Source organism: Gymnoscopelus microlampas (genome assembly GCF_963454915.1).
Source record: "Gymnoscopelus microlampas genome assembly, chromosome: 8".
Lineage (NCBI taxonomy): Eukaryota > Metazoa > Chordata > Actinopteri > Myctophiformes > Myctophidae > Gymnoscopelus > Gymnoscopelus microlampas.
The window spans coordinates 53,613,113-53,625,122 of NC_139945.1; the positions used below are offsets into that span (position 1 = coordinate 53,613,113).

The 12,010-nt window shown below is 42.6% G+C and overlaps 1 protein-coding gene across 1 annotated transcript in view; it reads left to right on the plus strand.

The window, feature by feature from the left end:
* fam131ab (family with sequence similarity 131 member Ab) overlaps positions 1-12,010 on the plus strand; it is a gene marked incomplete at both ends in the record, with an annotated part of 45,226 nt that overhangs the window by 14,102 nt on the left and 19,114 nt on the right. Inside the window, 2 exons of the mRNA XM_084065009.1 lie at positions 2,666-2,759; positions 3,469-3,642. Of these exons, the coding sequence (XP_083921135.1) occupies positions 2,666-2,759; positions 3,469-3,642 (268 nt within the window). The remainder of the gene's footprint in view (positions 1-2,665; positions 2,760-3,468; positions 3,643-12,010) is intronic.

The window sequence follows — 12,010 nt, forward strand, 5'->3', positions numbered from 1 at the left end:
CAAAAATATACATTAACCACTTCAGCCCTATTTAAACTTTGGCTATTTGAAAATAGACGATCTACAAGCTCACAAGCTCACAACGCGTCGCCATGCGACGCGTTGTGAGCTTGTAGATCTGCTATTTTCAAAAGATTTTAAATACATTCTTTTTGTATTACGATAACCTGTGAAACAGGACATTCTGCATAATGAGTACTTTTACTTTTGGTACTTTAAGTATAATTGATGCCGATACCTTTGTACTTTTACTCAAGTAAATTTGTATTACCGGACGTTTACTTGTGAGTGTTTCCACATTGCAGTATCGATACTTTTACTTAAGTAAAACATGTGTGCACTTTTTCCACCACTGGATAGGCGGCTGCAATCTAGGCCTGGACAGGGGGGGGGGGCTGTGACTGTAGATATAGGCTGATATGGAGCCGGAGGCTGTAGTGTAACTCAACGGCAAGTCATATCTCTTCCAGATGTTTCCTCACTGTGATCCGTGAGCTCCTCTGTGGAGCCAGAGGATTATCACGCCTCTCAGCAGCATGTTGCTGATATCATCACAACACCGTGAACGTCTTTGGCCCTGGTGGGACCTTAAAGGAGTAGTTCACCCCAAAAAGGATTTATTTTTCTATCAATTACACACTCCATGAAGCCTTGAATTCATGGAGATTTTTTTTAGTTTTTGTCGCATTCCTGAGTCAATAATTTGACCAATAGGAGACTATCAGTAGGAGCAGGACACTCCGCCGGTCATCAAATTATTGGCTTAGGAATGCGTCAAAAACTAAAAGGCTTCATGGGGTGTGTAATTGATGGAGAATAAGTAATTATTTGGGTGAACTACAGCACTCCTTTAACAGCAGTTTGTCTATCTCTCTGTTTGTTGGGCTATTTATTTGTTTGTTTACTTGTTTCTTTGGACGCCGTGAATGAATACATGCATAAATTATAATCCGTTCAACAGATATCCTGTTGACCTATAAATGAATAACTCATAACCTTATCTTTGCGTGTGACCTATATCATACCTCACGCACATACAGGTGGGGCTATAAAAAGAGCGGCAAACAAAGGCCCTTGTCAACACCTGATACTACACCTGTGTGGTGTGACCTTACTGAATAGACAGATTTGATGGGAGGAGAGAATGGGAGGAGTGGAGGGGGGTCTCTGCTTGTGGTTCAGTCAATAGAGTGGAAATATCTTTCCAGTGCTTGCTGTCACGGGGCCAACCAATGACCCACAGTGGCTTCATGGATTCACAGTCTGATCGATTCATCTTCTCTGCAGCTAAAGGGAAACTGCATACAGTCACAGCAAAAAATCACGAGTGTTAAAGGGATACTTCACCCCCAATTCTTTTTTTATTTTTTTATCGATTAGTCACCCCATGGAGACTTGCATTCATGGATATTTTTTTGTTTTTGTCGCATTCCTAAGTCAATACTTTGATGACCATCAGCGGTTCCGGTAGGAGACAAGAGTCTCCTTTGTGTCTCCTACCGGAACCGCTGCCTACCGGTCCGCTGGTCATCAAATTATTGGCTTAGGAATGCGACAAAAACAAACCATATCCATGAAGTCTCCATGGGGTGACTAATCGATAGAAAATACGTATTTTCTTTGGGTTAACTATCCCTTTAATTGCATCTTTACACATACACACCTCAGAGCTATAAATGACAACACTCCACACGCACCACACAATGTAACACTTGACTGGTAGTTAACGCTAATCTTAAACCCTGGTTGCATGTGTGTGTGTGTGCGTGTACAGTATGTTTGTGGGTGGCTCACAACAAGAATGTTAAAGGTAGGGCAACAGATATCTCAGATATCTACATACTAGTCCAAATCTAGACAAACATATCAGTTGCTTTAAAAGAAAGTCAAAAATTCAAACAATAAGATTTAAGATTACTTACCAATTTAAAAGTGTCTCCATAACTGCTTCAAAGCATCTGTCCAGGTATGAAGAATCATGACATCACTAGCTTATAAATATGCAATGTAAAGGTCTAGCATTCAAAAGCAGCTATACTTGCTACATTAAAGCAGCCTCTCTACATTAAATGTATATTGATAATAATAATACCTCAGATTTATATTGCACTTTTCTAAGTACTCACAGTCACTTTATATGGGAAGAGAAAAAAAGAACGAATAAACTTTATTAGGAAAAAGCTAAAACCGTAAAATAAGTACAGTAATAATAACCATAAAAAACTCAGCCTCATCTCAGCCTCAGTTGGGAAAATAAATTGTGAAGAGGTGAGGGGGCATCTCTGATAAGGCAGGGGGCATATTGATACAGAGTTTGGGTGAGTTTGCCAGGGTAGACTGGACTCCTGATATCACTGCTTTGACAAAAAAGAAAGAAAAAAATCTATAGGCTACTGGTTTTGAATGTTGAGGTGGGGTGGATTTAACTGTTCAAACATCGATTTCTAAAATGCATAACATAATTATTTACTGTCAGAATGCAATTACTGTTTTTCACTTTATATGAATTTCTAACTTAAAATGTATTTGCTGCCCCGTCTTTAAATAGAAATAACCTTTGATTCTCCAGACCTTAGACTATAAAAGTGATTGCTATAACTCAGTTCTCATCAAACCGTATATCCAGCTTGTTAACAAGCTGAAATGATGACTCTTCTCTCTTCAGGTGAATGTTGATGACACCATTGAAATGTTACCCAAATCCAGAAGAGCGCTAACTATTCAAGAGATCGCTGCGTTAGCCAGATCTTCCTTACATGGTGAGACACACATGCACATGCACATGCACATGCACGCACGCACGCACGCACGCACGCACGCACGCACGCACGCACGCACGCACGCACGCACGCACGCCACAATCAGTATATGAAAACATCATTACAATTTCACCTATTTACCTATCTAAGTACCTCCTAAAAGTTGTGTTAAACGGTGTGTATGTATGTTTTGTAAAAAAGAAAAAGAAGCAATGTTTGTTAAACAGTGAAAGTATTAGTCATTATTGTTATAGTGTGTTTGTTCAAGAACAGGGGTGTCCCCATCTCTCCAGTTCTTTAGTAAACAGAAAATTAGGATGGGATCAGGATGGGATCCCAATTTTGTTCGATCAGGAGATAAAACTTCATAAAGATCATTGTCAGCTTCAATTCTATAGTGTTCGCCAGAAATGTGTCTGCTCTTTTTTTTGTTTTGTTTTTGTTTCATCACTTCCAACTTGACTTATTTATCCTTTACCCTGTATAAGTTCTCGCTCCTAATTGGATAAAATAGTTATCCCGTCCTGACAATGTACTTTCTGTTCACTAAAGGGCTGGAGAGATCGGTAGACCCCCATTACTGAACAAACACTATAAAGCAATGATTGCTATCGGCATATTGAGCTATTTAACACGTATTGTAACAAAACAAAATATCAGTCACACCCATGTTAAAGGTCTGACCTCTCCCATAACCTCCTCCCTCTAGGCATCTCCCAGGTGGTCAAGGACCATGTCACCAAGCCCACAGCCATGGCCCAGGGCAGGGTGGCCCACCTGATAGAGTGGAAGGGCTGGTGTAAGCCCACTGACACTCCGGTGGTGGAGTCGGACAACTACTCCGACCTCACAGAGGGGGAACAGGAGGCCCGCTTTGCTGCAGGTAGGGCCTCTTCCTCTTCTAACGAGTAGCTCCGTCTTTGCTGCAGGTATAGGGCCTCTTCCTCTTCTAACGAGTAGCTCCGTCTTTGCTGCAGGTATAGGGCCTCCTCCGCTTCTAACGAGTAGCTCCGTCTTTGCTGCAGGTAGGGCCTCTTCCGCTTAACGAGTAGCTCCAGGTGTCGTCTCAGGTTACACCTGGATTTAATTTGGTCTGTATCTTAAAGGACGACTTCACCGGTTTTCAACCTATCTTCATATAATTGGTCCTCACTAATACTCATGATAAAATGGTACCATTTTTTTCTACTTGGTCTGTGTCTCATAGGAGGACTGTGGACAGTCCAGAAACCCGTCTACCAGTGACATCATCATTAGGCAGGATTTTTTTTTCCAAAAAGATAAAAAAAAATGTATTCAGATTTTTATTAAGGCGAGAACAATGGGATCTATTATTGTATTGCAACCTTCCAGGAATACAAAGCCTGCAGTTTCTATTAGCTTGGATTCCCAATCGATGATGTCACTGGTAGACGGGTTTCTTAACTGTCTACAGCCCTCCTCTGAGACACAGACCGATTAGAAAAAAATTGTACCATTTTATCATGAGCATTAGTGAGGACCTATTATATGAAGATATGTTGAAAAGTGGTGAAGTCGTCCTTTAACCACTTAAGACCTGAGGTCGATTCTGAAAATGTCTTCTAAATCAGTGCTTCTCAAACCTTTTCGTGCCAAGGACCCCCAATATGATATGTATTTGTCTGGGGACCCCCATCTGAAAATGTTTTGTGTCAGGGACCCCCCCGAAGAGAAGAGAAGGTTTTCTTTTTTCTTTTTCAAAATGATTCAAAAATGTCCAAACATTTTTGATATTTTTCAAAAACTTTTGGAAAAAAAGCTGATGTACAAGCTCGCAGCACAGCATGAAGTGATGCGCTGTGAGCTATTATCTTCTATCTTTGAGAACCACTGTTCTAATCCACTGTTCTAAATCCCCAGAGTTTTCTGAAAAACTTATGTTGCTATATATATAGCTAAAATCTAAAATGACTCAGATGCTTTCCTGGTTTTAATGGGTCAACCGCACTTATAAGCCTGATTTTGTGTAGCAGAAATTGCCAATCTACAAGCTCACACTGCATCTCGAGCTTGTAGATCAGCTCTTTTCAGATAGAAGAATAGAAGTTTCCATCTATGAAAGTGGTAACAATGAACTAATCTATTCCACTTAGTATTTCCTTTCTTTCCTTTTTTCAGACAGAGTATGAAAGTGAAGTGAGAGACAACATAATTTGCCCAATTTGTTTTCTTCTAAATGGTGTTTGTGTCATGAGCATTTCATTACTATTAAAGTGAATTATTATCGCCAAAACTAATTATACACATAAATCCTAAAATACTGAATATTTATACATTTCTACCAATAGTTCACAGTAAAATGAAACTAAATGACCTTTGGTGAGTAACTCGGAGAGTGTACAAATGGAACTAAATGGACCCTTACCGGGCCACTTAGTTCCATTTGTACACAATTGTACAGTGCACTTACTTTGTAGCATAATAGGCTCTATGCACAGCAGCCATATTGGAAATAAAGTGGGCTTCTTCTTACTTCCTTCAAAGGTGTTACCAATGATACTAATGAAGGCTCTGTTCCATTCTGGTCAGGGTGCTGATATCTTGCATGTTGGCTCACTAGAAACACTCCATTTTGGTTCCCAAATGGCCCCTTATGGTGGGTGTGTAACTCTCAGAGTTATGGGGGTCCTTGACAATAAGACAACCACTATGCCACACTAAATGGAACAGAGCCTTCATTAGTATTATTGGTAACACCTGTGAAGGAAGTAAGGAAGGGGCCCAATTCATTCCCAATATGGCTGCTGTGCATAGAGCCTATTATCCATTATCATGCTAATTCCATGACCATACCTGTTGGTGTTTCGTTAAGCACTTCTACTCGTATAAAGTACCTTGTAAGTAGGAGAGTTTGCTAACTCCCTACATTGTAACAGAACGTGTCTGTTTGATTCTGCAAAGGTTACATCCTATCCACCTCCCACTAGCATCCTCTAGCTTCTTTTTATACCCAATCACCCCATCTGTTCGCCCAAGTCAGCCCATCTTTCACACCTCTTGCGTCCACCCTCACCCCTTCTATCTATCTCTCTATCTATCACCCCTCACACTGTTTGTTCCCTCCTGCTTTTTACGCACTCTTTAATCACCCCCCCCTCTCTTACTCTCCTTTTCTCTCCTTTTCTCTCTCTCTCTCTCTCTCTCTCTCTCTCTCTCTCTCTCTCTCTCTCTCTCTCTCTCTCGTTCGCTTGCTTCCCGCAATGCAGGTTCCCAAGGTTAATTTGCACGCTGAGGTTCTGCTCCCTGCAAGTTCCACCATGACGGAGCGATTTTCGCTGTGTCCCTCTGCCCACTCCCCCCCCCCCGCCCCCTGCACGTGCATACACACATACACACACACACACACACACACACACACACACACACACACACTCACACACGTGCGCACACATGCGCACGCACACGCACGCACACACACACACACACACACACACACACACACACACACACACACACACACACACACACACACACACACACACACATACGCGTGTGCACATGTGTACACGCGCGCGCGCACACACACACACACACACACACACACACACACACACACACACACACACACACACACACACACACACACACACACACACACACACACACACACACACACACACACACACACACACACACACACAGTCTCACACCTTCACTCTCAATTCTCTGTTTTCATAACACGTTCCAACCCCACTATGCCATTTTGCTTCTCTTTCTTTCCACCTCTTTAATTCCTCTTACATATTTTCATTTTTCTCACACTTCCTAATCCCATCTTTGACTGTGGGAGCTACTCCACTTGTCCTGTTCTGTTTTTACATCATCAATGTGCACCCAGTCAGGGTTGAACGGTGTAGTGCCACGGACTTTACCCATTTAGGTGACTGGGCCCGTTGAGTGAAAGTCAGCATGGCAGGCACACGCCAGGAGTGTGTGTGTGTGTGTGTGTGTGTGTGTGTGTGTGTGTGTGTGTGTGTGTGTGTGTGTGTGTGTGTGTGTGTGTGTGTGTGTGTGTGTGTGTGCGTGCGTGCGTGCGTGCGTGCGTGCGTGCGTGCGTGCGTGCGTGCGTGCGTGCGTGCGTGCGTGCGCGCGTGTGTGAACTCATTACAGTGCGAGAAGTTCTACTGATACAAACAGGCTTCCGTCTATAGGCACACGACACGCACGCACGCACGCACGCACGCACGCACGCACACACACACACACGTGCAGAAAAAAACACTCTTTCCACATAATCCTGGAGAGTGTCTCTTCCTGAGTGCATGAGTCTGGCTGCAAGCCTTGACCCTCACAGAGAGGAGCTTATGTCACCCTTTCATTCGTGTGTGTGTGTGTGTGTGTGTGTGTGTGTGTGTGTGTGTGTGTGTGTGTGTGTGTGTGTGTGTGTGCGTGCGTGCGTGCGTGTGTGTGTGTGTGTGTGTGCGTGAGTGCGTGCGTGCGTGCGTGCGTGCGTGCGTGCGTGCGTGCGTGCGTGTGTGTGCGTGCGTGCGTGCGTGCGTGTTACATACTGTATGTGATTGCATCAGAATAAGTAGGCAGCCGATAGGAGTGTGTGCGTGCGTGACTTTGTGAGAGCGTGTCAAACGCACAGTTTGGAGTGTGTGTGGAAGTGAACAGAGTCAGGTGGTTTGGATTCCAGATTCCAGCACAGCGCTGGCAGGGGATGGAGTGCCACAGGAAACGTGAGTTGGAAGTGTCCATGGGAGGATGTGTGCTCCGAACAGCTAAAATGTACGCGATGCTGGCAGCCATGCATGCCTTTTGGAAACTCTGCATTCGGGAAAAGAGACATGGGGCAGGGCGGAAAGCAAAACCAACAACGACAAAGAAACACTTCAAATTCTTTCTACAACTGATGTTGCAGTCCAACAATGAAGGAATGGGGTCGTTGGGTTTCTATCCCAAAACAAAGAAGAAGCATTTCACTGCAAGAGAGAATGGATTTAGTATAGATGTAATGAAGTTGGCCTCGCCAGCCGCTCGCTGAAGCCAAGGATTCTAGTTCATCCTCAAAGGGCAGGATGAATGCATAGTGTGTTGTCTGCGTGTGATTGTCTGTGTGCATGTGTGCCAGGGGCCAGGGCTACACTGGGCATGTCACATAGTATTTCATCCCCGGAGTGGCTTGCTGTGACTGAATGCTGCCACTATGATCAGTGGAACCGGCTACACTGAGGGTGAGAGTGGCACGTTGCTCGTGCATAAAGCCTGGTTTATACTTGATTGCGTGCCAGTGTTGTGCACTAGAAATAAGAGCTATACAATGTCCCAGCGTGACATGTCAGCTGCGTGCAACAAAGCATATCAATTGAAGATAGTAGTTATCAAAGGGTTCATATTTCAGGGTTCCTTGAGGGGGTTCAAAATGTTGACCCTTACAGGTCTGTAACTCTGAGAGTTATGGTGGTTCTCGAAATAAAAAAAAGAAGTTTGAGGACCACTGCATTACAACATAAGATCTTTGTCAGAAGCTCTCCTAGTTGGAGAATCTCTTTCCAGAGGGAGAGGAGAATGGGCTCTACGGCAGCCATATTGGCAAGGAATGGGCTGCTTCCTCCTACTTCCTTCACAGTTACCATTGATACTAATGAAGGTTTTGTTCCATTTAGTGTTGCAGAGTCTTTCCAGGGAGCCAACATGCACAATACAAGCACCCTGACTCTCTGTTAGATGTGAATGGAACAGAGCCTTAATTAGAATCATTGGTAACACCAGGTAACAGTGAAGGAAGTAAGAACATTTTTTACCAGCATTTGAGAGAGAGAGAGAGAGAGAGAGAGAGAGAGAGAGAGAGAGAGAGAGAGAGAGAGAGAGAGTCACCCTTGCTCTGTCCTCTACATGTCATTTGCTTCTCACGTATAGGCTACACCTGCGTGTGTGTATTGTTCTGTATCTGTGTTTGTACATACGGTATATGACCACGAAATATTAGCATACCTACGTAGTTAGGTCTCCTACTGTATGTCAGTAGTTCTAAAAGTGGGGTCTGTGGACCACCAGGGGTCCTAGAGGGGGTTCAACAGGTCCCCAGCAAAATTAGGAACAGATCTACAAGTTATACATTGTATTATCTTAAGAATTAAGACTTGTTTAAAAATGTGGAATTATTTTGAAAAAAGTGCTCTTCGGAACACAGGTCTCCACCAGGTCAGGTACGTTATTGCCTCCTGGTGGCGCTATAATAGGCCAATGTGAAAAGGGTGCCATTTATTCTTAGGTCTTTCACGGCAGTGGTACACTGCATTCATGATTTGAGGCATTTTGTTCCAAATATGTGTTTTGCTAAATTAGACCTGCTGGTGGCGCTATAACAGGCCAATGTGAAAAGGGTGGCATTTCTTCCTCGGCCTAGTGGGAATGTGTTTATGAAATTTCACGGAAATCGCAAGCTGCGTTCATGATTTGAGGCATTTTGTTCAAAACGGACCAATCCTGCAAATTTTGGAAGCCAACCTTAGCCAATGAGGATGGAATATGGGAAATCGGACAGATCCGTGTTGATCACATGACTATAGAGATACTGTGTACCGATTTGCATGATGTTTGGATAAAATCTGTAGGAGTAATATTAAAAAAAAGGGTTTCGCACAAATCGTCCTCCAGGTGGCGCTATAACAGGCCCATGTGAAAAATTTGAGGCAGAGGTTTCTCTCGCCAAGCCGAAAATAATTAATAACACAAATGTTCTCTTATGGGTGTCCGTGGCTCGAACACTTTTCAAATGGTTGTCCACAGCCAAATACATATGTGTCACTTTGGGTGTCCTTCACAGTACAACCCTTGAGGTCCACTATCCTATATCCTATGTGACATAGCTGTTTGCCTCAGAATACGTCATGCATGAAACCCATGTACCGTATGAATAGGCGTGCTGCTCATTTAGTCCGGGGGACACAATGTGATCAAATGCAAAAGTGTGTCTGATGTGTTTTTGATGTGAAAAGGTTTGGAAATATTTCATGTCATTCATCTTAAGCGTATATACCCACTGAATGATTAGTCCATGATTTGGAACGGATTGGGAAACCGTCCCTTTTATTTATTCTCATCCACTGCCGTACATGCTGTTCCAGGGAGCGACCTGTCAATCAAAAATAATCTGGGACACAAAGGCTGCTTCACTCATTCACTTCTCCCTATACTCAATATCTAGGGCAGTGGTTCCCAAACTGGGGGTCGGAAATTTATTTTGGGGGGTCCCCGGATGATTAGCTTAATGTGCAACATTTTTTTCTCACTCAACAGTAAACAATAGGGATGTGACGATATAGTAACTGCATCGAAAAATCGTTTTGAATTTTCAACTATCTACTATATCGTTATGCAAACAGCAAAATATCGTGTCGTTTGACTTTGTATCGTATCAAATCGTTTTGCAATGCAAATAATGGTATCGAATCGTTTTGCATTGCAAATAATCAATTTTATCAATACTAAGTACTTTTAAGAAGAAAAAAGAGAAAGAGGGGTTTATATCCAGTATCCAGGTATATATTTTTCACACAGAATTTTTGGGTAAATAGTTTGTTTACTAAACAAACTAACATACCAGTACAGTATAAGTGTGTAAGGTATTGTGTAAGACCTTTTTAATACTAATTTGGCCAAATTGTCAAATATAACGTTAGAAAAAAAAAAGTTTTTTAAATCCTTTTTGAAAAAAAAAAAAAAAAAAGTCAAGATTTTTCAAAAATAGCAGATCTACAAGCTCATAGCGCGGCACTCGGTGCCGCGCTATGAGCTTGTATATCTGCTATTTTTGAATAGCCAAAGAAATCTAAAGTGACACAGATGCGTTGCAAATTGTCAAATGTTACGTAAGAAAGACGCAAACGTTGTGAAAATAGCTGATCTACAAGCTCACGCCTTGCTCACAAGCTTTGCAGTTTGGCTATTTTCACAATATTTACCTGTGGAACCGAGTCAAACTAAATGTAAAGCCTTCAATTCCAAGTGCTTGTCAGGGCGGGCGGTCCCCAGTTCAAATTATTTCAGGGCGTCGCTGCCTGAAAAGGTTCCCAAGCGGTGTGCCGTGAGACAAGTGCAAGCGTGACGTGTGATTTTGTGACAACCACACCTTGTTATTGCAATTTATATAACTATACAAAAATATCCCCAATTGCTTTTTTCTCCCGTTTCATTTATTTTTTTCACGAATACAAAAAATATATGTTAGATAATAATAATTGTAGATCTACAATCTCACGTTGCTTCATGTTTTTGAAAAAAAAAGAAAAAAGTAAAGTATGAAATAGGGCTTAAACTTTGTATTTGGCATTTGTAAATAAAAATAAACATGAATAACAACAGTGATGAGTGTGATAATATGTTAATAGAGGCAATTTTCAGGGATGAACACTGGTGTGCATTAAAGAGGTGGTGCCATGGTTTTGCACTTTTTCTGTTTTTCATGTGTCTATGAGGTTGATAGAGCTTCATTAAGCCCCCTGGTGGTGTTTGAATGGTGTTTAATGTCTTCTCTGACTATTTTGCGTTTCTACCTGGAGGCTGAAACCTTGAGGGTCAAACGTGCCAATAGAAAAACAGCCCTTTAGTGACATAGTAAAATTGTACCCTCCCCCCCATTATCATAACACAACAGGTGTGGTCATGAGGAGGAGGGACTAGGACAGGTGGGTGGTGCTAAGGTGGTGGAGGAGGTGCTAAGGTGAGAACCAGGTATCCTTAATGAACTGGAGGCGTGTCCACATAAAAACATAATTTTAACAATTTCAGTACACTTTTTTGAAAAAAATCTTCCTCCTAGTATAACCATAATACCTGATGATTATGTTCTAGGGGGGGGGGGGGGGGGGGAATCCCTGAAAATCACAGCACCCCGTCTTTAAGATCTTTTCTTGTCCTTTGGTGTGCTTTGGGCACAGAAAGTTTGAAAACCACTTGTCTAGTGAGTTCTATGTACAGGACTATGACAGTGAGCTCACAAGGAAAATACAGAAAGAAAAAAGAAAACCCTTTTTGCATGCATGATAGTACTTTGTATAGTGACCATCGGCTGTACACTACTTTGCATGATACCATATGTTCACTAGGCCTAAAACCACTGTTAAGATCTACCATCAAGGGTCGCTGACCCTGGTGTCTTTGGAGTGGAGGTCGTCACATCATCTCTGATGGTGGTAGTGGTTCTTAAAGTGGGATGTGGGGACCCGCAGGGGTCCTTGAGGGGGTCCCAGCGGGTCCCCAGTAAAGTCAGTTAACCCATTAAG